This window comes from Columba livia, chromosome 19 (assembly GCF_036013475.1).
Source record: "Columba livia isolate bColLiv1 breed racing homer chromosome 19, bColLiv1.pat.W.v2, whole genome shotgun sequence".
In the NCBI taxonomy this organism is placed as follows: domain Eukaryota; kingdom Metazoa; phylum Chordata; class Aves; order Columbiformes; family Columbidae; genus Columba; species Columba livia.
In genome coordinates, this window is record NC_088620.1 from 4,409,763 (window position 1) to 4,437,717 (window position 27,955).

General features: G+C 41.9%; 1 protein-coding gene across 1 annotated transcript in view; it reads left to right on the forward strand.

The window, feature by feature from the left end:
• The window catches only part of MED27 (mediator complex subunit 27), an 80,505-nt gene that overhangs the window by 34,011 nt on the left and 18,539 nt on the right, over nt 1-27,955 (forward strand). The window contains exon 4 of the mRNA XM_005512862.3: nt 18,862-18,955. Within this exon, the coding sequence (XP_005512919.1) occupies nt 18,862-18,955 (94 nt within the window). The remainder of the gene's footprint in view (nt 1-18,861; nt 18,956-27,955) is intronic.

Consider the following 27,955-nt stretch of genomic DNA (forward strand, 5'->3'; position numbering starts at 1 on the left):
TTTTCTCGCTGTTTTTGTTACTTGAGGGCCTCTAAGAATGCCGAATAATTTTGAAGACGACTCTTTGGTGTTCAGTTTTGCTTTTCAGTATTGGTTTTCCCTGGCCCTGAATGTGCAGGAAGGAAAACTGGATTGATATGCAGCTCATTTCTAGCCAAGTGTATCTGTATGAGAAAATGAGTAACTGCTGGCTTCTTTCTCTGCTGCTTTGTCCCTCCTTCTGTCTTGTATTAACAAGACATCTCCCTGTACTTGCTAATAGATGCATTCTCATCTGGCTGCTGGCTCCTTCCTTCTGTTACAGAATCTCCAAGCAGCGTTTGCTGAAGTGCTGAAAGCTGTCAGCTCCTTCCCCGTCCCTCGGAAAGCAGATACATGCAACCCTTCTGAAAACCAGGGTGGCTTCTGCTTGGAAATAAATACCATAAGAAAGGATGCGAGTCCCTCTGATGTGAGGAAGAAGAAAGAAAAGGTGTTGAGTATATTCCTGCAGTTGTGTTCATTGACACACACAGGAGGGTCCGTTAGTATTAATGGCAATTTTTAGGGGTCTCAGCTGAAAACCTTATGACTTTGATAGCTCTGATGCATGGGGCTTTCTCAGCTATCCCAGCTTAATCATCTGTCTTCTCTGTCTGCAAGGAAATGGGCAGCACAAGAACTTGCCCACCACAAAAGGTACTGAGACTCGTGCCCTCTGTGGGGCTTTTTAGGGTCATTTGTTGTGACATTTGTGGGTTTGGGGAAATGAGCAAACACTGCAAACAATAAACAAGTGGAAGTCTCTGGTTCTCAATTGACAACTTTAGGCTCAATGGACAGAGAGGCTTGAGTAAAAGACAGTCCAGTGTTTTGTTTCAGGGCTCTTCAACTTGTCTTGTTAATCTCTTGTGCTCTGATGTATGTCCTAACCTGACAGGGAAAACACCGCAATAGAGCGAGTAAAAATCTCTGGGAATTTGTACTCTATTGCTAGGAGCAGACCAGCAAAATTACTTTTCTGTTATTAAAAAAAAAGACAGCACTGCCCGTAATATTGTTCTAGATAGATGAACAACAGAAAGCTGTGGAGATAATTGGGTTTTTTAGGACTTGAGGACAGAGTGCTGCGCAGAGACTCAGGAGGGCTGGGTTGTTTCTGCCACTCGTGAGATACGGGAGGTCTCTGTTCTGCTCTCCACACCTCAGAATCCATCTGGATTCTTCTGGAGAAGATGGATATATTCAAAAGAAGTCCATACTTGCTCCATCCTTTGGAGCGACTATGGTGTAGTATTCAAAAATATTTGCTATTTTTAAGTTAAATGAAAGGTGTGTGTATACATACATGTATATAAACACTATACACCCAGTCATAAGATGTGCCAGAATAAATTATTTGGAGCTTAACTTGTGTAATTTATCATTTTTACGTTAAGAAAAATCCCAATGAGCCCTTTGCCAAGAGTTTTTGGAGGAAAGGTTTATTTCAGCATTTTGTTTTATAAACAGCATCTAATTGCTTCCTAGGTTCGGGGATTTTCATTATGAAAGAAAGAGGCAGATTATTCTAAAGATAATGGCAAAGCATGCCTAAGCCAGTGATGTTCATAGGTTTTCAGAGGTTTCTGCCACGTATTGGAAAAAGCTCTTCCTGTTGTCCTTGACCCCTCTCGCCAGGTTTAATTCTAAGGAGGCCTTAGCTTTCCTAGTTGCCTCCCTACACCCTCTGACAACAGCCTTAGATTCTCCCCAAGTGGCCAGCCCCTCCGTCCATGATCTAGAAACTCTCCTCTTCCCCTTGAGCACACCCAGCAGTTCCGTGTTCAACCACACAATTGTATTTTTTAAGAGCATATGTTTAAATTATGCTTATCTAGTCTGTCCTCATTGTAGAGGCCTGAAAGCCCAGCCGGGGATTCATACTTTGAAACCGAGAATCTGATGTACCAGTTAACACCTGCTCTACAGGCTGTGGGGAATGGGGTTATTTAACATGCAAGTGTTGTTATTGCAATAATCCTGTTCAGTATTATGAGCTGTACTTGAACGTTTAGGCCTCTTCTCAGCATTCAAGAGCAGAAGAGCGAATTGTGTGGCCGTATTTTCCGTTTTGAGAACAGTCATCACAAGTTCTTCGCGCCGTTCTAAAATTCTTCTTTCCCCCTACTGGCAAAGCTGCATTAAGTATCAATATTCATTAAATACCACCGAGATGATAATGTAATAAAGCAATAATCCTCAGGCCCACATCTATACTTCTTTCCAGAAGAGCTGAGGTTGAGAATATAATTAAAGATTAAAACTCTGTTTGCATTCTGGAACATGGAGGTATCTTTCTGTACATGGTGGGGAATTGTATTAATAAGGAAGAGATCAGTTTCCAATAACTTTCAATACAAGGAGCTCATTTAATATCCCTATTCATGTTTAAGTTTCTTATGGTATTTCTTTAGCTTGACTTCAGCAAGACCATGCAACAGGAACGGTGTAAGAACATGTTGCTGAAATACGTGACCCTTTTGCTCCACAAATTAATCCCTTTTTAAATGAAGAAAAAAGATTAAAAACTAGTTCTTTATATTGTAAGACAATAATATTTACATGAGTGGGTTTAATTACTTCACAGCTTGTACCATGTAGTTCGAACACAAGGTTTTGTATTTGGTGTCTTGTGCACCGTTTAGATCACATCATTGTACTGTTTTCTTTTTATTTTTAGTAAATTGAGGAACACCTGTTCTGCAGATGTTTTGTGAAGCTGTTTTAGTACCGGTTGCAGTGTTTCCCCACCACTGAAAGCAAAGAAATCTGGTTGTCTGGATTACTACAAAGTACATTACCACCACAGTATCAGAAATTCTGGTTTAAGTTACCTGTAAACTCGGTGGCGATGTTTAATAGATGACTTGGAGCTGATCTTGTTCTTTTCAATAGTCCAGACACTCAGCTTAGCTGGGGAAGCGTCTGCTATCACCGAACCCGTATTGTATTACAGATTACGAAGGGAAATTCCTACATGCTCAAAGAATCCCAGGTTCCAGTATAGGTTGGGAAATTACATATTAGAGAGCAGTGTAGGGGAAAGGGACCTGGGGGTCCTGGTGGACAACAGGATGACCATGAGCCAGCACTGGGCCCTTGTGGCCAGGAAGGCCAATGGCATCCTGGGGTGTATTAGAAGGGGGGTGGCTAGTAGATCGAGAGAGGTCCTCCTTCCCCTCTGCTCCGCCCTGGTGAGACCACATCTGGAATATTGTGTCCAGTTCTGGGCCCCTCAGTTCCAAAAGGACAGGGAACTGCTGGAGAGGGTCCAGCGTAGGGCAACCAAGATGATTAAGGGAGTGGAGCACCTCCCTTATGAAGAAAGGCTGAGGGAGCTGGGTCTCTTTAGTTTGGAGAAGAGGAGACTAAGGGGGGGACCTCATTAATGTTTATAAATATATAAAGGGTGAGTGCCATGAGGATAGAGCCAGGCTCTTCTCGGTGGCAAACAATGATAGGCCAAGGGGTAATGGGATCAAGCTGGAACACAAAAGGTTCCGCTTAAATTTGAGAAGAAACTTCTTCATGGTGAGGGTGGCAGAGCCTGGCCCAGGCTGCCCAGGGGGGTTGTGGAGTCTCCTTCTCTGCAGACATTCAAACCCACCTGGACATGTTCCTGTGCGACCTCACCTGGGTGTTCCTGCTCCAGCAGGGGGATTGGACTAGATGATCTTTTGAGGTCCCTTCCAATCCCAAACATACTGTGATGATAACACATCCCTAAACTTTCTCGGAGTGAATTTTCCCAAGAGAACAGCTGTGCATGTGGGTGGCACGTTGTTCTTTCTGGCTTTCAAGTGTAACACAAGCGAGTTAACCAGTCCATGTCATTTGGATGAAAGATGATGCTGAGCTTTTAAAGAGAGATGTATTTTTTCCTAATGTCCCGTGTCAACAGTGACAAGCGGTTTGTTCATCTCTGTGGCCGACTCTTCTCAGACACAGAGCAGTGATGGGCTTGTCATTGCTTTATCCTGTTTCTTTTTGTGTGTTTTGCTTAAATACCAGGGGGGAAAGCAGTCTGCTGCTAAATGTAATAACAATCTGTCTCTTAGTTATGTGGTGTTTACTGCTTCGCACTCAATATAATTTAACTGGAAAGAAAAAAATCCAAAGTACTGTTTTGATTCATGAGGGACTTTATTAGACAACTCCAACGAGAACAAATCCAATAACTTACCGGGGATGTAACATTGATTAGTCATCTACAGTTTGAAGCCAAAGACACTTTACCAAGCTCTGCTCCAAAAGAGAGAGAAGGGGGTAATTCAGTTGAACTTTTGATTTTACTGTAAGAGGTAAGTTTTAAAATAAAGTGCTGTTAATTTGTTCCATGTTGCTGCTGTTCACTTGGGTTATCTATCATGTCAACTTTGGAACCATGTGTGTGTTTTGTAACGTGTTTAGATACCAAAGATACAGAAGGCAAGCAGATTATTATCTTTTTTCCCCCTTCTTTCTTTCCCTGTTTGGTCAGTGGAGCTCTCGAGGTCAGTTGGTTGTCCTGTGCTTTATTAGGGATGTCTGCGGTTTCTTTCATTAGGGACAATTTGGAAGAGCGGACCAACACAGATTTAATGAGAATTTGAAATCTGAGGAAAAAATATGATCTGCTTTTAAAGTTTGTAGATGATAAAAATAAACTGTAGCACTCAGTGCTGCAACAGACAGTGCTGGGGCCACAGCCCGTTTCTGCATCTCTGACTCCTAGGTTTTGTATGGCGTATTGGAATGCAATATAAATCCAGTCGTCTTATAAACTTGATTGCAACAACAGTATTAAACCAGCATTTGAACAACAGGAGAAACCCTCTCACAGTGTTAATAGGTTTTTGGATTTTCATTTATGTTCATCACCAACCGGTAGGATTGTTGGAGCCTCAGGTAGAGCTTTATGACTTGGGGTGTTGAGCAGGATCCGAACTGGACCCTTTCGCTGTAGGAGGGAGCAGTTCTGTAATAGACCGCTGTGGTTTTTAGCAGGTTTGGTCCCTCACGTGTGGCGTGCGGAGCCGCGTCCCCACGTCTGTGCCCTTTTGCCGCAGTCAGTAGGTGGGTCACAGCGTGACCTCCGTGGAAGCTCAGACAGTGTCCCAAAGCTCTAGTGGCCATCTGGGTACACGCCACATTGCCACCGCTTGGCTACAACATGACTTTGTATGGAAGTTTTTTGGGGTTTTGTGTTTTTTTGCCATTCTGGAGTCTGGTGACGCTCGGTAACTCAGGGCTGAGTCAGCACCTTTGCAGTTCTGTGCGTCTTTAGAAATATGATTCTTTTAAAAATTTTAATCCTGATCTAATCTCCTAATGTTGATATATCTGACAGCAGGGTTTCTGTAATAATCTTCTTTGTTTTGTTATGCCGGATCAATGCTTTTTTGGCTATAGCTATATGCTAAATTTCATTTCATTCCATTAAGTACTATACAGCTGCATATTTTCTTACAAAGTAATTACAGCAAACCAGCAGGCATTGATCAACACAGATTGTCCAAAGAAAAAAAACTTGACTAAAACCAAATGTTCTTTATGATATTCATTAACGGGATAATAATTTCTCTCCTTACAAGAGACAAGGATTTTGGACGCCGCTTTATCCCCAGTAAACTACCAAAATGCGCATTAGTTTTGTTGTAAAACTTCACAATGTATTTTGACACAGAGGAAAAATCTGGTTTGTTTATTCACTTTTTGACAAATACTCTTACCAACTGCTGTGGAAAGAAGGTGCATGTTAATTAAGATTTCATTATTCCTTTGCAGTGTATAGAGCTTTACTTAGTAGTGTGTGAGAGCCATTACGGACCGATAGCCTTTGCTCAAATGTCTGTGTTGTGCAACCCCCATTAATGAACTTACCCAAAGGAGACCTGGGACCGATTGCTGGTGATGTTTTGGTGCTGTATTCCACAGACTAATCCCACAAATAGGATTGTTCTGAGTGCCCTGTGCAGCCCCGTGTGACCGAGCAGAGTGATTTGGACTAATTCCCATCTCTTTTGCTGCAGATGAGCTGGGACTCTCGCTGGTCGGGAGATGAGAACGCTGTGATTCCTTTGGAAACTTTGGCCCACGTACCAGCCTTGGTCTGCGTGTTCATTTTCCATAACGTGCACAGATCCAAGCAATGTGGAGCCCTTAGTGAGTGTCAGAGTTACTGGGGATGGCAGCACTGCTGTAGAAGAGCAAATTTCTGACTCTTTGATGTATGTTTGCCTTAAAGGTAATGTTTGTGTGAGAACCGCGCCATTAAAAGGTGGCAATTAATTAAAAGTTGTTCCACAGTCCCGACCGTTAAAAGATGCCCTTGCAGCATTTAGAGCAGAACATTAATATTGCACTGTAGGGAATCCCTGTGCTTTCAGTAAAAAAGTTAAGCATGAAGATTTTTAATGTGTAATTAAAGACTGCAAATACTAGTTTAACTGCTTGTTTCTGTGTCAGGAAAAAAAGGAACACTAGCCGTGGTTGGACTAATTAGACAGTGAAGAACAAGCTAGATAAGAGAGGAAATTTGTATGAACTTAATAATGATATCAAAGCTGTGATTTTGTCATATGATTGCTTTGACTTGCTTGGTTTTTTTAGCTCTTCTGTTTGGGGGAGAGCGATGAGAGGCTGCTTTACTCTGCAACAATCAGTCTGAAAAGAATAAATGAAAACTGCCACTTGCCAAATTCAGAAGAGCATTCCAGCAAGTGTTTCCATCTGCATTGCTTGTATATTCCCATGTCAAAGATGACGAGCGAAAAAGCAGAACTGTAATAAGGTGGAGGGAGAAGGTTCCTATATTTTGGTGTCTTAGCAAGAACAGCGTTATTGTATAATAGTATGGTGTAATGTGATGTGATACGAATGTTTTGTGACTGTGTTTATTAATGACTGTGTTGCTGTACCTCTAAAAGAGTCTAAGTAACCTTTAGCTATTATTAGATTGGAGATATATTTGAGAGACAAACTAAACAGCTCCACTGTGAGGGGGGATAAAAGAACTTTCAGATGCAAAAGCTATAGTGTTAAAAAGGAAGCTCTGGGTGTATCACAGTAAGAAAACTTTGAAACTTAAGCTGTGCCTGAAAATAAAGGCAATTAGAAAGGCCCCTGTAGTTTCAACAATAACTGTTCAAAAAGGAGAAGTTTTCCTAAGGTAACAAACCGCAGATGGAGATTTACCTCACTAACAAGGAGGGTCTGGTTGAAGCGATAAAGGTTGAGGGCTGCCTTGGTTGCAGCAAGCATGAGATGGTGGAGTTCAGGATCTCATGTGGCAGGAAGCAGGATAGCAAACAGAATTGCAACCCAGAGAGGTTCTCCTGCCCCTCTGCTCTGCCCTGGGGAGACCACACCTGGAATATTGTGTCCAGCTGTGGCCCCTCAGTTCCAGCAGGACAGGGAACTGCTGCAGAGAGTCCAGCGCAGCCACCAAGATGCTGAAGGGAGTGGAGCATCTCCCGTGTGAGGAAAGGCTGAGGGAGCTGGGGCTCTGGAGCTGGACAAGAGGAGACTGAGGGGTGTCCTCATTAATGTTTACAAATATGCAAAGGGTGAGTGTCAGGAGGATGGAGCCAGGCTCTTCTGGGTGACAACCAATGATAGGACAAGGGGTAATGGGTTCAAACTGGAACACAAGAGGTTCCACTTAAATTTGAGAAGAAACTTGTTCCTGGTGAGGGTGGCAGAGCCTGGCCCAGGCTGCCCAGGAGGGTTGTGGAGTCTCCTTCTCTGCAGACATTCCAACCCGCCTGGACACCTTCCTGTGTAACCTCATCTGGGTGTTCCTGCTCCATGGGGGGATTGCACTGGATGAGCTTTCCAGGTCCCTTCCAACCCCTCACATTCTGGGATTCTGTGGACCACAGGGGACAGTGGCCTGGCCATGTCACAGCCTCCATCAGCCTTTGGAGCATGGGGACAATTAAACGTCCTTCCTACCGAGAAAGGATACAGAGCAGCACAACTGCTTTGTTCTGCTTTCTTTACTTCATGTTAAAAATAACGGTTATTACTTTTTAATTTCACTTTAGGGCATTCTCTGGGTATTCATGTGTTTACAAGGAATCCTATGGACGGGTACAGTGTAAAAAGCTTGGGTAGCAAATTCCAGGTGATTACTTCATAGAGTTTTCCTCTAAACATAACCTTCATTTGTAATGATTTGAAGTATTTTCGTACAGTTATTTTGCTTGTTCCATTTTCCCAGCTGACAGCAGAAAAAATAAATAAAATGCAGCCGTTAGAAGTGTCACTGGGCTAAGTGGCTCGGTTTTCATCCCGTTATAGATGCTGCTCTACTCTTCTTTTCATTCAGAGGGTTTAATTTTGCGGAGCGCTTCCTCTTTGCTGTAGCGGTTTTACCTAATAAAATCTCAGCACTGTCTTCGTAATTTCAGTCGTGTCACTCAGTAGTTTGTGCATGTCATTTTGAAAACTAGTATATTAATAGTGAACTGTGCAGGAGTGCTGAGAGTGACTCGAGTAATATTTGTACAAAGCTGGGATAAGAGAAGGCATTAACTAGAAGGCATATGCTTTCATCCAGAGGAAGAGCCTGGATTTCTTGTCTTTTTATTGTCAGTTATTCCAGACTAGTTAATTTTTTATGTAATTCAAAGCCCAAGAGTGACACGTTGTGAAGAATGAGTGACCATATCATTCCTGCTTGTGAGACCTAATGGGCAGCTCTAACTATCCACTGTCAGCATTCATTGTGAGAAATGAACGGTGATGGATTATTCTGTATGCTTTGTATTCCTGCCTTTAGGTGTTCATTGCAGTGATGGAAGACAAAGTGCAGACACATGAAATAATTACACGGCATCTTGGCTGGAGCCCGTCAGTCTGTGTCAAACTCCCCCGACTTCTTGAATCTCTAAATTGTTGAGCTCTTTTGCTGGTTGTTGCATTCGGTGTTTGGAGTTAAAATCAAACGTGCTCTGGAAGTGGCAAAAGACACCCTACTGTTTTGATGTGTTTAAAGTCAGAATTTAATGTCTGTGTCCAAAATAGCACTACAAAAGTGAGCTCCCCTCAAGCCAAAACTCAGGCGTTTCTACTCTCCTGTTTTACATGCAGAACCTCCTTTCATTTTGCCTTTTGCATTTTGACATTTGCTCAGCAAAGATGCTGCTTTTGCTCATGACAAATGTGGATGCGCCTTGTAGGCAGGTCTTACAAAAGAGCCTTTTGTGAAGGGCTGGAAAACAAATTGAACTTGGATCTATATTTGGGGCTAATCAGCTACATGGCAGACTCATAGGCTGAAGAATCATAGTCATATCTAACGGTACTTCACCTTTATTATAGGCAATACCTGTTTAATTGTTTAAACGTTGGGGGATTGGACTGGATGAGCTTTCGAGGTCCCTTCCAACCCCTGACATTCTGTGACTCTGTGAAGGTGTAAGTATATACTGAATCTTAAAGATCTGCATTTTGCAAGTCTCTCAGATACTTTCTGCTGAAGTTCTTCTCTGCACATCTTAAAATGCTGGTGTAAATGAGCTACGTAGCAAACCTGGTATTTTGTGTTTGTGTTTTGAATGTACAGAGAGCTGATGATTGTAATTAGGCAAAAAGCGAAAAGTAATTAAATGATTAGACAGGAGTCAAATAGAGAAATGTGTGTCAGTGCAGTGAGTACCAAATGCAAAGTGAGCGTGATTGGAGAGCTCCCTTGGAACATTTGCAAATTCACTGATGTTTGGGAATAGAACTGCAGGACGATCTTTTGAGGTGCTAGAAAACATTTGGTAATATATTATCTGCTTCTGTAGGGCATCAGCTTCAACTGGTTGGCTCACAGTAGCTCCATGTGAGCTAATTAATCATATAATTTGCTGTCATGTTACTAGGTGAGCCTGTATCCTGTTAGCAGCATGAATTTGAGATAATGGTTTCCTGACGATTGAAGTAGCTGTAGTAGCCATAGCCCTCGTGGTTGACTTCAACTTTCCTCTGGTTGCTTTTAGAAAAATCTTTGATATAAAGTTACTCTTAATGAAAGTTCTGTCTGTTCATACATACAGTTTGCAGTTCTATGTGTTAATATAGCTGAGACCTATTCTTTATACGGTATATTTTTAATTAAACACCATACTACAATAATACGTAGGTCTATATTGTACATGCATTTGATATCAAACTATTCTGTAGCTTTTACTTTGTGATGAGACAGAGATTTTATTCCTTTATTTTGTTGGTGTTTTTTTTATTGTGTTATCATCAGACCTTTTCCTAGGAAAACACAGTGCTTTCTTTTGGGTGGAATACTTCAGGAGATTTGACTAGAGTTTTTATATTGAACTGCCTTTCATAACAAACCTTTAAGCTTGAACAGTATGACTGTATAATGTGAACAGCGACGTCAAGCAAAGGAAAAATATGAACAGTAAATTTAAAACAAAAAACCCCAAAATAACCTTGCCTTAAAACACACTGTCATTTCTCTCCGTATTTAAAATTTTGTCTGCGTGCAGGGAGTGTCTTTAGTCATTGTAAAAATCTAATTAAATCTTCTCGTGGCAGTGATTCGTAGCTGACCCTCTCTTTATTCCAGCATCTTATTAGAATAATAAACCACTCCCTGCTGCGAGCCCCTGGCACTGACAGACAGGCGAGACGCTGGCTGCCCATTAGAAGAGACTGATAGGGCTGGTTTTGTCTTCAGAGTCGGCAAGAAATCTTGTTGTCCCTCCTGTAGCAGAACTTTTGAGGTGCCATTTGCAGAGCCCGAGTTCTCGCTTTTGAACATGGACGGTTCCATCTAGTCACAGAATCCCAGAATGTCAGGGGTTGGAAGGGCCCTGGAAAGCTCATGCAGTGCAATCCCCCCATGGAGCAGGAACACCCAGATGAGGTTACACAGGAAGGTGTCCAGGCGGGTTGGAATGTCTGCACAGAAGGAGACTCCACAGCCCCCTGGGCAGCCTGGGCCAGGCTCTGCCACCCTCACCAGGAAGAAGTTTCTTCTCAAATTTAAGTGGAACCTTTTGTGTTCCAGTCTGTACCCATTATCTAGTGCTGGATTATTTTGTGCCACTCTTTCCCGTTACAGAGGGCAGCCGTTCTTTTTTCTTCCTTTTTTTTTGTCTTTTTTTTTTTTTTAATTAAGGACTATGAACGCATAGAGACTCTTGTTTCTTAATCTGTACCTATTTACTATTATAAATTATCTGGCAATTTGGAATTTCTTGATTTCGAGTAACCAACTCGACATTCCTTGGCAGAATTGCTTTTTACAAGCCTTGAGTGTGATATTCATGAAGTAGATGCTCAGAATTAGGGAAACGTATCTAGAAAAAAAGCTCAGCAGTGTTAATAATCGTGTTTGTATTTACCTAAGGAGACCTTCCCTCCTTGTTTTTCACTTTGGCGGTTTTCTCCGTTAGTGTACTTACATAAACAGAATCGCGTTATTTTTTAATAGGTTGAACACTTCTCCCGGCTAGCACTGGACACCGTAGTTTTAAAGGGGTTATTCTACTTTAGATATATTAGCTGTAAAAGCTGGTTTTATGTTTTGGAGAAGCTCTGTGGGTGATGTAGAGCGACGAGCAGAACTGGATTTGCTCATCGTGGTGCTGCTCTGGCTTCAGTCCAGGTCTCAGCCCCACAAAGTGCTTTAAACTCTGCTCTGCCTGATGCGCGCGGCAGAGGAACACGGGCAGAGCCGAGACTCCGGCGTCTGGAAACCACAGCGAACATGCAGCCCTTGTGATCTCCGCCATGCTCGCACGCTGAGCCGCCCGAGCGAGGGCCGAGAACGGCAGAGGGGAAAGAACCTGACGGTGAGAGCGGGAAAACAGCCAAAAAGGTGCAGCGAATTTCTGCCGTCGCTTTGCTGCGGCGCCTCGAGTGGATTTGGCAAGCCCAGACTAAGTGCCATGATAAACCCTTTCACCGACTCTGCTTTTTATTTCTGGCAGTGGTGGTGGTGTTTAAAGAGAAATTATTTCAGATAATTTGCTTAAGGGAATTAGCCCTCCTCCCCCACACCGACTTCCAGTGGAAGCCGCGCAATTAATTTCCCTGCGCCCTATAGAAATCCCAACCTGTGGAACAGCTTGTCGTGTTGGAGGAAGAAGTGATGAAAGTGTGTTTCTCTGAAAATAATATTTTGAAGGGCATCTCTCTCCAAAATGTTTGTTCCAAGACAGTCTTGAGTTTATAAATGCCTAATTGTACTTGTGTTATTCAGGTTTTGTACTGGAGTGTAAAGGTGACCTTGTAGGAGTCTTTTGATAGACCTCTGAGGTTTAAAATAGATGTTTTTATCTCTCTAGTATCACAGGCAGGTCAAAATACTTGGTCAGAGCATAATCCTGAAGAGAAAAATCAGGACTAATTATGAAATTCCCTCAAGAAAACTTAAAGTAGGTGATCACAACAGTTGAAATGGGCATTTGGTAAAAGTTTGTGTAATACATTGCCCTAGGCTGTGCAAGCTGTTATTTGTTAGAGTATCTCAACTGGTTTGGTTTTGTGTTTGTTTTCTTTTTTCTTCACTTTTACTTCCCACTTTATTACAGAAGAACAAATTGATCTTAGGCTGATATCAAGTATCCTAAGTACCCTTGGAACTAGCGCTATTAAGACTTGCCTGTTGTTACTATAATTTATAATTTTAATAAAGCACTAGATCTTGAAGTGGCTGCTCTTTTTGAGTGTCTGCTTGAAGTCTATTGGTGAGGCCTAAAACCTCAGTCTTTGCTTCCTAATCCTACGTATTCCAACATCTTTTTCTAGAAGAAAAACGTCATTCTAAAGGGGAAAGTTAGAAAGGTAGTAATACGTCACTGTGAGGACTTGAATGAAATGAGAGGTCACACTCTTTAATGCCTTCATGTCTATGATGGGTTTTTTTTTGCTTGGACTTTTGCCTAATTTGCTCCTTCAGGCATTTTTGTTGTTATCAAAGCATTCTCAGATGTTAGCGTGGTTACAAACCATGGTCGCTAAGATCTTTTCTTTCCAGCAGTGCTAGTTATGTGGTCAAGCATAGTGTATAAAAAGGTCTAACTGTGCAAAATGTACTATGTTTCCTATTCATCAGTCTTTCCACCCAAAGGTAAAATCTTGCTGCTTTTGATAGGTATAAAACACATAATAGGTGTCATGTATCATCTATTGCTTTTAACAAAAGGAGGTAAGTACTGTAATTTCTGCTCTGTTGGGGGAGAAATAAAGCACAAAGAAAGAAAGTGAGAAGACTTTGCCATTGAAGTAACTTTTCAATAGCAGAGCTGAAAATACCGTGTTATAAAATACTGAATTCCCTTGTGGCCAGGAAGCCAATGGTACCTGGGGTGGGTTAGAAGGGGGTGGTCAGTAGGTCAGAGAGGTTCTCCTGCCCCTCTGCTCTGCCCTGGGGAGACCACACCTGGAATATTGTGTCCAGTTGTGGCCCCTCAGTTCCAGCAGGACAGGGAACTGCTGGAGAGAGTCCAGCGCAGCCACCAAGATGCTGAAGGGAGTGGAGCATCTCCCGTGTGAGGAAAGGCTGAGGGAGCTGGGGCTCTGGAGCTGGACAAGAGGAGACTGAGGGGGGACTCATTCCTGGGGATCAATATGGAAAGGGGGAGTGTCAGGAGGATGGAGCCAGGCTCTTCTCGGTGACAACCAATGATAGGACAAGGGGTAATGGGTTCAAACTGGAACACAAGAGGTTCCACTTAAATTTGAGAAGAAACTTCTTCCCGATGAGGGTGGCAGAGCCTGGCCCAGGCTGCCCAGGGGGGTTGTGGAGTCTCCTTCTGTGCAGACATTCCAACCCGCCTGGACACCTTCCTGTGTAACCTCATCTGGGTGTTCCTGCTCCATGGGGGGATTGCACTGGATGAGCTTTCCAGGGCCCTTCCAACCCCTGACACTCTGGGATTCTGTGAATTCTAGCTTCAGAAGTCTGAATTCGGGAATGAAAGTGTGGACAGCTGGATCTCTTTGCTTGAGGTTCTCTTGAGGACTTTTGGTGGAACTTCACAGTGTGCAAATGCAGGGACATAGGTGGGGCACAATTTGCTTGACAAGTTACGAGTGATTCAAGAGCCATCTCTGTAGATAAATGCTGATGTAATATTTCCAATTCTCATGCAGGCCCTTGAAAATTACTGTTGTTAGTGTTTCTTGTTGGGTTGTGGAGCAACATCTAGTTTCACGAAGAAGTGGAAATATAAACAATACATATGTGCTGTAAAGTATTGCTGCTGAAATTCTATTACGTTGTTAGGGCTGTTTTTCCTCTTGAAGTATGTATCCAGGAGTTAATGATGTTTTCCATGAAGCACAGACTAGTAGCAGGCTCAGACAGGATCCTGGTGATGACTGTAAAGCAGATGCATGCTTATTTTGTTAACCAGCTTTCACACATTCTGATATCCATATTCCTCTCGTGATTACTGCTGTGAATTAAAGGCATTTTGAAGTGCATTCCGCATAAGGACAAAGAAAGCTATTTCAACAATATAATAAAACATCTATGGGAATTTGACTGCAAAGGCTCTATTTTTAACTTAAAGTTTTCCTTATTATAGTTATACTTTTTAGGGTGGTGCACTAGAATTTGATACTGTGAACAGATGTCTTTTTGCTCTGTCTTATAAAAACAAATTATGCGCTGACAACGTTGTTTTCAGAGTGCATTAAAGAGGGGTTCATATTCATCTTAAATGTGCAGACGTCCAGAGACTGTTTGATTCAGGGGCAAGTTTGCATTTCATAAGCATTCAGCATTTGTAGCATCACCATCAGCTCGTACCTTTGGGGACATTCCTTGCAAGTTTACACCACGTCGCTTACCAATGGGTTCACAGTAGCACTGAAGGCTTCAGAATTGTGTTTGCTGTATAAACAATACTGGATAAGTAACACGTTTTACCGTAAAACAATATTTTATTGTTGTAATAGAATGACCCCACTGAACAGTATTCCTGGGCTGTGAGGCACGGTCCCAGCGGGAATTGTGCTGGCACACGGTGTGTGCAGCTGCACAGGGAGCCGAATCATTAAACCAGTTTAGATTTAAAGCAATAGATCTCTTTCTTTTTTCATTTTCAAGCCGTCTCAGCTGTGTGATCCGGCTCTCCCCGCACAGCGCGGCTGAGGGGCTGCAGCGCGCGGGAGGGGATGTGTCAGCGCCTTATGGCACAATTGCTGCCGGAGACTGAAAGTTGTTGAATCACAGCCCCAGGTTCCTAAATGTCTTTGTAAACCCAAGCCTTAAACACTCTGTGCTGGCTTCTGGAGAACTGTCCAAACGGCTTCACATTCATCCTCAAGTGCTGTACCAGGTTTGGCCTTTTGTGAGCGAGAAGTGCAGATGGTGAAGTGTTCGATCCAGCGATCTGTGCATATGCTTTTGAAACAGACCACCCTGTGTTTATATGTAAACACTTCTAGACTATTTAAGCACATAACTTAATCTTTTGCGTCTACTCAATAATGAAATGTAATTCCTCTATGACCGAAATAACATCTCAAGGAAAGTTGAAAACAAGCTAACTTGTGAGAATAAACGTAGAGCTACTGTTGAATCTTTCGGATGAGTGTTGTCTCGGTTCTGCGCTGCAGGTTAGGGAGGAGATGGCAACAGGGAGGGCAACAAAGACGATGAAGTGGAGCATCTCCTGTGTGAGGAAAGGCTGAGGGAGCTGGGGCTCCAGAGCTGGGCAAGAGGAGACTGAGGGGTGATCTCGTTAATGTTTACAGATATATAAAGGGGGAGTGTCAGGAGGATGGAGCCAGGCTCTTCTCGGTGACAACCAATGGTAGGACAGGGGTAATGGGTTCAAACTGGAACACAAGAGGTTCCACTTAAAATGGAGAAGAAGCTTCTTCATGGTGAGGGTGGCAGAGCCTGGCCCAGGCTGCCCAGGGAGGTTGTGGAGTCTCCTTCTGTGCAGACATTCCAACCCGCCTGGACACCTTCCTGTGTAACCTCATCTGGGTGTTCCTGCTCCATGGGGGGATTGCACTGCATGAGCTTTCCAGGTCCCTACCAATCCCTGACATTCTGGGATTCTGTGATTCTGTGAGCTGGGCATGAATCTTAGCAAATTTGTTCCTTAAGAACTTGTCCAAGGTATCTTAGCAGTTTTGTTCCTTGCAGTCCTCCCATTCTGGCTTTATTCTCCCCGCTCCTGTGGATTCATATTACCAAGATGCTCCAGTGCCAAAACTCCCTCCTGCTGATCATATGTTGTACCCCCAGGACTGATGAACTGCATATAACTCGAGAGACTCAGGTTTGCCCCCTCTGCCCTCAACTTACTTCGTGGTAGTTGGAAGTCAGTCAGTTATTTGCAAAAAGTAACTACTTCTTTTTTTTTTTTTCCTTTATAAAATATCATGAATAAAGATTTCACAGCGGGAACGGAGGCTTTGAAGGAGGAGCAGAGGATGAGTTAGTGTGTAGATGAGAAGGGAACAGAGGGAAACAAGAGGAGCCAGGAGAAGCCTGGCTGGAGTCTTCCCCCAACAGAAAGTTTGAAGTTGGGTGAGAAAAGAGAGTTAAAAAGCACTGAAGCAGTTTGTTCAGAAAGGACAAGAGGACAGTGTTAACACCTAGAGACAAGAGAGCCTGGCACGAAGCTTAGAGCTGGAGATGAAATTGGACAAAACAAGCTAGAGATTTTAGTACTGGAGTCAAGGAAATGTGAGCATTTTATAGATGTTCTAGAGAAGAAAAGAGCAAGAGTAGACTTTTCTCCATCTTTAAGTGCTACGTTTCTCTGAGACACTGTAGAGAGTTCTGTAACATAAATAGGAACTATCATATTTTTTGAGCCAAAACTGATTGGACGGAGATGTGTAAATTGTGACTCTGCTTATTTTGGCACTAAATTAATGTATTTCAGTTCTGTAAAATAAGTTCCAGACAGCAGCTTTTTCTCTGACCCTCTTTCCAGACAGCATCAGGACCACACTTATCTTGTCTTTATCATGTGTTCTTTGGTTTTCTCTGAAGTCGTCACCAGTTACACTTTGCTGCATTTGATTTATCGTATCCATCCCTTCGCAAGATGTTTTACCAGATGTCCTCTCTGAAGGACGTATCTAGAGAAGAATTTTGCTTTAGTTTGGCTTGTTTGTCATCTTATATTTGAGGCCGCCATGTAGTCGGGCTAATTTAGTAATTATATATGCATCTTTGAAGAGCCCTTCTGTTCTGATGAGTCCTCAGGAAACCCTGATGTCTACTTGAAAAAAAGGCAAAGGGGCAAAATGAGAATATGTGCGTCAATGCTCTTTTATCGTATTGGTCTTGGATTTTCTCTGACGTTCTCTGAACTGAGAAGAGTATGAACAAGCTGCGTGGATGGTCCTGATGGAGCTGCTGAGCCTTGCAAAGGGAAACGTTACATTTCCTGAAGTGTGTGGGTTTTGTCAACTGACTTATGAAGAGTGGTACAAATTTGCAGGCTTCTGAGCCCAAATTGTCTTAGGAACTCATCTTTGATTTCAGGAGCTGGTTAATCACGAATTAGATGATTTCTGTTTTGCTGTATGTGTGATTTTACTCAAAGGGAAGACTCTTCACAAGTTCCCTGTGAGTGCCCTGTTTTGCCTTATACTGCTCAGCTGGTAGAAGGCGACAGTTGAGTTTCAGTCAAGTTTTAAGGCATGCGGTCAGAACAATTTTTACATTTAAAAAATAATCAGATGTAGAAAAGAGCTGAAGAACTAACTGGTGAGCTCCAACCAGCCTGGATCACATTTTCAAAGAATAAATGTTCATGTTCCCTGGGATTTTTCAGAAGGGCCTAAGCAAATTAAATGCCCAAGTCGTACTGTTGTTCCTATGATTTAAAATTACTTGAATTTTCCTTTTTTAATGCAGATAGACTGTGTCATTGTGTAAGCAGCCCTTGTTTTATGCAACTGTGTCTTTTGATTGTTTTTTACTTATTATTGCCCAAAGCTTGGAAAACTAGAAAACAGAAGTTATGCAATATTCTGCATCATCATGTGCATTGTGTTTCTGACCACATACTGATCCAGAAATACACAATCTCTCCTTGCCTGGTCTCAGTCGATCATCTCTATTCATGCACAAGCGATAGCTCCATTTATCTGCAGAGCCAGCACTGGGCCCTTGTGGCCAGGAAGGCCAATGGTACCTGGGGTGGATTAGAAGGGGGGTGGTCAGTAGGTCAGAGAGGTGCTTTTTTCCTCTCTTTTCTCACCCAACTTCAAACTTTCTGTTGGGGGAAGACTCCAGCCAGGCGGTAGCGCCCCGTACATCAGCAGAACTGGCAGCGGCGCACAGCTGATACAGACCGTCACGTAAACTCTGCGAAAACAAGTAATGTGCATTTTATCGTGTCCAGAGGAATGACTGAAGGATGCAAAACACGACCATGGGATGGGGCAGCGTGTCCTGGGAAACGAGGTTGCCGAAAGGAAGTTTTCTCTGTTGAGAGGTGTCAGCTCTTAATGTGATAGCGGGAACCAAGACAAACGTTGGCTGGCTCGCTGTGGTCTGTGTATGCAGAGGGGTTATACCCAGCAGAGAGGGTGTTATTTGGCCTCTGTGTTTGATCACCACAGAGAAACCCCTGGGATGTGCCAGTTTTAGAGTCACCAGTGCATGGAATAAATTGGAGAGATTCAGAAAAAAATCCTGAATGTATCAAGACTTTGAGGAGATTTGTTTAGTTTATCGAAGAGAGCGTAAGGAGGTGGCAACCTACGAATTCCCACCCTGGAAGAGTAATCTTGATAATGTATCCTTTGACCTCCAGAGGCAGAAGTATAGAAATGTGATGGCAGGAATTTACAGCTGAGGCTGTGGTGAGGAACATGTGTGCTAATTCTGTTGGTTTGGTTTGGTTTGGTTGGTAGATACGTCGATGATGTGATCAGTCGGATTGATAGGATGTTCCCTGAAATGTCTATCCAGTTATCCCGGCCCAATGGAACCTCTGCAATGCTTCTGGTAAGTTGGATCATTTAATCCCTTGAGATGTGTTTCTTAAGGGATTGAATTACTGTTCCTAAAATGCAGGTTATTAGAGATTATTTTTTTTTTTCAGAAACATACTGTTCTTCATGTATCACAGCAATGTGTGATCTTTCTTGCTCTTAGACAAATGAGTGACAGAAAGAATTCCATCTTTAGAAGAAAGATTTATTATGTTTTATTATTAAATGTGACCATAGAAATATGAGTGCAAACTCAAAATTCACTGTGTTTTTCAGCTGTCTTGGCAATGAATGAGTCTTAATCATGATAATTAAAAAGGAAAAGAGTGGTGGGAGCAAGAAAGAGGAAACCAATACGATTTAAATTTGTTCAAATTGTTCTTGGGCCAATGAATTTCTGCTATATGATGAAGTCGAGAATTTGCCTTGGAGGTAAATGAACAGTAAAGGCTGGATTAGAGATAAACAAGTCCAATACACTGCACTTATTTCTGCCTGACCAAGCAAGATTTCATTCCCCAAGAACCTATTGTTGACACCAATTTTCACAGGCAGCTGTTGCGCTTATAGCGAGAGAAATCTCTCAAGCTTTTCCTCTAAGACAACAACGTGGACGTGGAGTCTGCAGCTGGATGCGGATTCTCCTCTAGGAGGGTGAAAGGCAGAAGTTGCATCTTTTGCCAAATTTTAAATAAAACTAGAAAATATACCGTATACACAGGTGAAGAACTGGGACCAAATCTGTCTTTTGCAGCTCAGATTTCTTATGGCACTTCCCCCTATTTTTTCCTTTCTCACATAGGCTATTACAAAAGACTTGGGTGTAATGTATATGTAAGTATATTTCTTATTTCCAAGCAAATGGTAAAATGAGTCTGAAAATCAGATACTTTGTCAAAACAAAGTTGAGTCAACATAAGTCAACGATAGGATCGCTCCTTAGGTTTTATATTGTTTTTAGCATTTGTCAACTGTAAAACACTATTATGATTAGATTTTTGCCTGTATTTTTCAGAGGTTCTGTTAATTCTTCTATAGTAAGTATAGCTGTGATTATGTTTAGTTTTAATTAATCAACTGTCTAGCATCCCATTATTAACTTTCTTTGAACAGCCCCCAATTTGCAAGAGATTAACTGAGTCAGAGGTTAAAATAAACAGCTGGCGTTAAAACATTTAATCTGCAATTGTCGGATTCACCAAGTGGAACAATACATTCCAGAAAAGAATTGAATTCATCAGTGCAGTCTTAAGAAGCTATAAGTCTTGGAAGCTTTAGCATTTCTTCTTAAGCTGACTTCATGTTTAACTATTTCGCTATAAAAAAATGTCTGGTTTTACTTCCTTACTTTGAAACCCTTTCAATGTTTTGTGTATAAAGTCCCTTCCACTAATAACGGCTTTTTGAGGTCAGAATATACACGACACCTCTCAAGATTCAGGAACAATTAGGAAATTAGGTAAATTATTTTGGATGTAACTGGTGTTATGAATAAGGTAAGTTGGGAGAGTGATAACTGTAAAAGAAACTCCTTTTACAAGCGGTAGTAACTTAGTGAATTCCATGTTGCAGTTGCTCTCAAAATCAAGGGCGTTATTGTTGCTACAAGACAGCAGTCCCGTACTGAACCAGTGGTGTGCGTATTTTCCTTGGATCAGAGATCAAGAAGATTGTTTATAAAGTATTTTCGTACGTGACTGTGGGATGGGTGTATAATTTTTTTCTTTTAGGCAGGTTTTCCCTCTTTCCCATCTGTCTCAGTTGATGTTGCCAATATGGCACTTTCCATCTGTCCCCAACTGCTACAAAAGCTTTTGCTGTTTTCAGGCACAAATCGTTCCGTGGAAGGTGCTGCGGGAATGGGCATCTCCCCCAGAAGGAGGGAGGGTTCTTCAGCACTGGTGATGTCTCACTCTGAACTTATCCCGAGTTAGAGCTGGAGTTGCTCCCTTGTGATTTAGCACCACAGAATCCCAGAATGTGAGGGGTTGGAAGGGACCTGGAAAGCTCATCCAGTGCAATCCCCCCATGGAGCAGGAACACCCAGATGAGGTTACACAGGAAGGTGTCCAGGCGGGTTGGAATGTCTGCAGAGAAGGAGACTCCACAACCTCCCTGGGCAGCCTGGGCCTGCCCAACTCTCCAGCCCGTCCAGGTCTCTGATGGCAGCACAGCTTCCAGTGTCAGCCACTTCTCCCAGCTTGGTGTCATCAGCAAACTTGCTGATAGTTACTCTATTCCCTCGTCCAAATCATTGATGAATATGTTGAATAGTACAAGCCCCAGTGCTGACCCCTGAGGCACTGCACTAGATACAGGCCTCAACTGGACTCTGCCCCATTGACCACGACTCTCTGGCTTCTTTCCTTCAGCCAGTTCACAGTCCACCTCACTACCCGTTAACCCAGACCGCACTCCCTCAGTTCAGCTGTGAGGATGCTGTGGGAGACTGTGTCAATGCCTTATTCAAGTCAAGGTAGATCACGTCCACCGCTCTGCCATCATCCACCCATCTTGGTATGTCCTCATAAAAGTTAATGAGGTTCGTCAAGCACCACTTCCCCTTGGTGAAGCCACATTGACTGCCCCTAATATGACCCCAGATGTTGGCTTAATACTTTTTAAATGCTGGTTCTTAATCTAAAGAGGCAAACCGTGAAGCCACCTCCATCACAACAGTCCCACTATGAGCTCAGAAGTGATTCCTCAAGATTCAGCTCCCACCAGAGATCCTGAAACATCCCAGCGGCTCCATCAAACACCAAAACCCAGCTGTTACCTCCAAGACAGCAAATCCCTAAATGAATATTCATCACATGTGCCTAAAATGAGGTGCCTAAGGCACCAAACGTGAACAGACCCACATCCCTACCATGAGTCTGCCCACCTGTATCCAGTGCCGACTGTGCACCAGTTCCTGAGCGAACCACCAGACTGGGATGAGGAATTTACACTGCTAAAGCATTTTGGAGAAAAGAGATTGATCTGAAAAGGTTAACATTAAATAGTTTCCTGCCAAGTAGGACACCAATACTAATTTCAAATCAGTTAGCAAATTCCTCCTCCCCGCCCCCGGTTCTTCAGGATCAGGGTCTGTGGAACAAACCCCAGTTTGGTGGCCTTTCTTCATGGGCAAATAATACGTTTCAGAATCCATTTTTCCAACAAAAAACGATTTTATGTAAAACACTGATAAACAACAATGAGACACAAGAAAGTATCTAGCTTCAGTGAACAGATGTCTAGCCTATTTGCAATTAATACAGCCCACTTCCATACAATCAGACTGTTTAAAATGCTTGGAACAAGGCTTGAAAGTTGAAATGCAAATGTGTCTGATTTTATGGAGAATAAATAAAATTGTAGAAAAACATGTTTCATATTTTTATTAAAAATGGAGGCATCAGTATAAGTTTATAAAATTAATTTATCATCAAGAATTCGTAAAATAACTTGGAAAGAAAAAACCATGATTCCTGCCTTGAGCTTTGGTTTATCAGAAACAACTGAATTTTTCAAACTGGAAGTTAGTTATACATATCATTATGCTTAAGAACCAGCTCAAATTACAGAAAGCTATTCAATTATCTGTAAAAATATTTACCCAGTGTTTGTAACTTGTATTTGACCAACAAAATCCCACAAAAACCTTAAGGAGTCCACAGTCCCCTCTGCTGCTGCTGCAAATGAATTTTGCATGACACTGTTATTAAAGCTGATACAATTCTATGTTTAGCCTTTTTTATGCATAGCGTGATTAAAAGATTAATTGAAAAATCACTAGTGAAGATTGGGATTAAACAGCACCTTGAAATACCATGATAAACTGCTTTTAGAATCAGTTGAGGATTTCACAGAGCTCTGAAAGGTTTCAATTATTTATGTGTTTGGTCTATGTAGCATAAATCCAGACTAATGAGGTACAATTGCTGTGTATAAATCTAAAGCATTAAGAAAAATCCCTATTGTCTGGAGGAAGCAGTAACCTCAAAGGACCAGGAGGTAGCAACCTTTCAAGACACAGCATTTATGCTCTCAGGAACAGTTTGTTTTTCTCTTTGCTTCCAAGTTCTCGGCTTTATGAAAGTCGTACCCTGATTGGGGAGAACTGAGCTCGACACAAAGGTTACTCACCAGAAGATTCAGACCAGCAGGCCAATAATTATTCCTCTTGAAACACCGGATGAGCCTTGGACCATGAAATTTCCACTTCTACAGGCAAGGACATAAATTGATTTCCATGGACACACGTAATTGTATGGTCTGGGGCTGAAACTTTCCGTGTTAGGTCTTTTTTCCTGAAGATGTTTTCTTTGGCAAAGTCTCCAGCTATTCTGAAGGTGCGAAGAATCTCACTCCCTTCCCCTTCTTCCCCATCTCCTTCCGATCATTTGCACATTCTTGAATTATGGACACTGTTTACCAGTGCCTTAGAAGATGAATACATGTTTATTTCTGGTAAATGGAATGATTGTGTTTAAAGATGTTTTAATATAACAACTCGACCACTGCATCAAATACCTTTATAAGCAATGGCAGGTATGACATCAACAGTCCAACAGACATCAACAGGATAAAAATGGTCTATATAGTTAATTAACTCCAGGCAAACAGTATGGTATCTGAATAAAACAAGCATTATCTGAACACTTTGGTACGGTGCCCTGGTTGTGGTGGGGGTGTTAACTTCCCTGATGTTTGTTGGAAGGACTACTCGGCCGGCCAGCCACAGTCTCGGAGGTTCTTCCAGCGCCTTGACGAGAACTTTCTGATGCAAAGGGTGGAGGAGCCAACTAGAAGAGGCGCACTGCTGGACCTCGTCCTCACTAACAAGGAGGGGCTGGTTGAAGCGGTAAAGATTGGGGGCTGCCTTGGTTGCGCCTGGACACCTTCCTGTGTAACCTCATCTGGGTGTTCCTGCTCCATGGGGGGATTGCACTGGATGAGCTTTCCAGGGCCCTTCCAACCCCTGACACTCTGGGATTCTATGACGTGTGGAAGAAGAATGTCTTGGATCAGCAACGTATGTGAGCAGGGGGTGGCAAGTAAATTGTAAATTATTCTCTGCTTGTGTGATGTAAGAATGAGGAAGGTGAGGAAGAGTCTTTTGATGGGATAGTGAACAAGAGCAGAAAAAGTAGAGAAAGACCTGTGGGGAATTTCCTCACCTTCACTCCCTCTGCAGGCTTCGTGTGCCCCAGGGCTGCTGCCCAGTCCTAAAGGTTCACAGGTGTGTGTTGATATTCCCGTAGATGTATTATATATTCTACATTTTCATCCCTGTAAAATCTCTGGTGTGCTATAATTTAGAATGGAAAATGAGACGGAAACTATTCCATCATCTATAACAACGCTGGGCTGAGGTGACCCTTCCCTAAGTGTGACTGGCCACTGGTAAAATATGTTTTTTAACCCTTGAACAGTATCCTGTGCCAGTTTGTTCACCTTATTAAGAGAATACGCCTTGTTACTGAGAGGGGATCGTCAGCTCATCCTTAATATGTCAAAATCATTCAAAGTCCTTCATTTATGTTGACTCTTTATCATGCACTCTTGCAATTAGGTTAGACTAATGAAAGGTAAATTCCAGCCCTTACATAAAAAAAGAAATCCTAGTAAAGAACCTAATTATTATGTTTGTTTATTTAGACTCTAATGGCTTAATTGCTTCTTATCTTGCTATTTACAAATAGGCATCATTAAAGAATAATGAGCATGTGAGGGAAAGTGCAACGTTCATACCAGCAGCAGATGAGCCATCAGAAAAAAAAGAACTAGTTGAAAGTCTGAGTGGGTTTTTTTTACATTATTTTTAATACAAAACCTTATTTTTCAGTGTATATATATGTATGATTTCCAGGCATTGTACTGATTAGTAAGATACACGAGTGGGAGGACAAGCTTATGACTGCCTATATGGCAAGAAACAGGTGTCTGGCCTTTTGCTGGAAATATGTACAGCTTGGTTACATTTCTGGTTTGGCGTTGCCTTATTGTTTGCTAAGGAGAATTAAAAAGCATATACAACCTTGTGCTGCTTTCTATAGAAGCAGCGAGGTACCCGTGTTAACTGGCAATAAGGTTTTTGTCTCTTCGCTCTGCATTGCAGAGCAGCTGCAGCTCCAACCAGCAGCAAAGTCCCTGGGATGCCGAGGGGAAATCTGGAGCTTTGGGAATGTTTTTGCAAAGCGGTGGAGCTGGGTGTTGTCAGCATACATTTTCCTAATATCAAACTTTTAAATAAATTGGAAGAAAGCATGTTTGTTAATGCTTTTTTTTCAAAAAAAAATGGCTTTTCATTGGGTACCAGTTTCAGCGAAGAGGCAAAATTAAAGGGGGCGATTTCAGGCTGTTTCCTCCAGGCGGAATTCTGGCATGGTAAATTAATTTTCGTTTAGTAGACTCATTTCAACCCTCATTCTGACTTATTTGCAGAGGCACCTATTACTTTTCCAATCGTAAGTGATGTTAAATGGGAACTTTTTTAGCAGGCTTACAAAAAATGATCTAAACCATTCTCACTGCTTATTGCGTTCCCCCTCCCCTCTCTTGGCACACGGTGTCTGTCATATGGTCTTTGAGAATTATCTCGGTGATAGACAAAATATTTTTAAAACTGGGATATTTCAAGAAGACTTTTATTTTCTCTATCTTTGTCAGAAAAGCTGCATAATATTGCAGATTTCAATCAGCTGCCTGTCCTACCTTCTTGTGGAGCTTGCCATTTTGGGAAGCAGGGGATTTATGAATAACTTAACTGTCTGAATTGAGTGTACTTTAGTTAAAAGGCAGTCAGAAGTACATTGTTATTACACAGAGCAAAACAGAAGCTACAGAAGTATTTAACTTGCAACTGTTCCATTTTCAGCTCACAGAACTGTGGGGCATATTTTTTCATTCATATTAATTGAATTTTAAAGTGACCTTGCACATGTATTGATTTGAATTAAAATTTTCTACATCAAGGACGGGTTGGCATATATCCTTCAGGCAAAATATTAAAAAGCCAAGTGCTGTCTTAACAGGATATCGACAGAAGAAGCTGAAATTTAATAGGAGAAGTTGGCTTAGAAAGGAAATTGTTGCCTTTTTGTCACAATTGAAAAGCATCTTTTTCTGTAAAACAAAAGAAGTTTCTTTCCGTTGATATGTGTGGAAATGCAGGGACATTTTAGTGCCCATTAAATAGGGACCATCTGGGTGAGTCTTGACCTCCAGAAGCAGAGACCTGACCAATGGAGCTCAGAGTAGGACCATCAAATTACATTTTACCAGAGCCATTAGTTTTGTATTACTTTCTTTCAGGTGGTCTGTAGGGGCACGGTTGTGTGACTATAAGTGTAAATTATGTTCCATACGTAGATATTTTCTGAACATGGACTCCAGTTAGCTAAGTGGAGCGGGCATTGAAAGAAAATGGTTTGCTGGAAAACACGAGTTGTAAAATATGGTTGAGGTGAACAAAAACATTAAGTCCTGAAAACAGTTACAAGTCTTGATTATTAGAGGAAAAAAGAAAGGGTGTCCCATTTATTGTGTACAATACAGAACGTGCTTTGCCCTGGAAATAGCTGTGGAACATACTCTTGGCTTCCAAATCTACAGCATCCTCCAGTCTGGTGACAGGTTTTTGTTCATTCTTGGTACCACTCTCCTCATTCTTTCCATGCTGTTAAAATGATAAACTATCATTTCTCTGAGCTATGCTTTTTTACAAAATTTCTGCTTCTGTCAGACGTAACTAATGATACAGTCCTGCAAGAACCATCGGAAAGTCCCGATCTCTCTTCCAGCCAATGTAAAATCTACAGGAATCTCATGTCAAAACAACAGCGACACAAAATAGGAAAGTTCTCTATGTCAATACCCAAGCACTGGAAGAGCTAATTCAGACAGCCGAGCACTAACCTGGCCAAAACTGCAATGTATTTTATTGTTTATCTGTACGACCACACTGCCTGGGTGCATTTGTGTAGGTAAATCTTGTTGGGAGGTTTGAGGCCAGCAATAAGGATATTTAAGGAAGATGAAGTGCCAAACGTGGCATTTTTCAGCTTGTTACATTCCGCTCTTCACTCTCAGGATTTTTGGGAACATCCTACACAGGCTTCGGTTCAATTTCATCCAGTTTTTGTTTCTACCCGGCAGCAGTGCGAGATGCCGTGAATGCAGAACCTAAGGGAAGAGCAAAGAAGTGAGCAACCACTAAAGTGTGTGGAGACATATAAAATATTCCATATCAACTTTGAGATGGAGTCCATGTGCCAGATTTTCCATCTTCCTCCATGGGGAAGAAGCATCTTGGCTCTTCAGAGTCACTTTGCCCATTAGTCTCTTGTTAGTGAGCATCAGGTTGAGGTTACTGGTGCTGAAACAAGTTGGTAGGTGGGAGTCATTAGCAGGAGTTAAAAAGGAAAAACATGTAACAAATCAATAGAGATGCACATTGACTGGTTTCTCTGGGTGTAGCTCTGCTGAGGTTAACAGTAAAAACACAATTGTTCTAGCCTGTGTTAGTCTATACTGGAGGAAACATTGGAACACAGACAATGGAAAATGAGCCACTGCTGGTTGGGAAATATTAAAATGACCCAATTGTCTTTTTTTTAATCTCAGTTTCATGCTTTTGTGGGTGAGGAAAAACTCCATAATAATCTCTGTATAACAAAACATGAAGAATTCTTGTTAGACACACATCTCAACAATATTGAAGTGCAAGTTCATCTTTGAAATGTAAATTGATTTTTCAATTAAAATGCTTTGATTATTGCATTTTTGTCCATAATATAATTTAGGCTTATTTCTGTTGTTATACTCTGACTGACCCTGTGATACTGTGGTTTTTTTCCATGGTACTAGTTTTATTCTTTACAGTTTACGACTTTCACAGAAAAAAATTAAACCTTTGAAAATGTAACGGTCTTACTTTTTAGCTCTAGTTTCCTTTTAAATAATTTCACGTTTTTGTTGGACCTGAAATGTTTTCCGTTGAACTCATGACATGCTTTTAAAT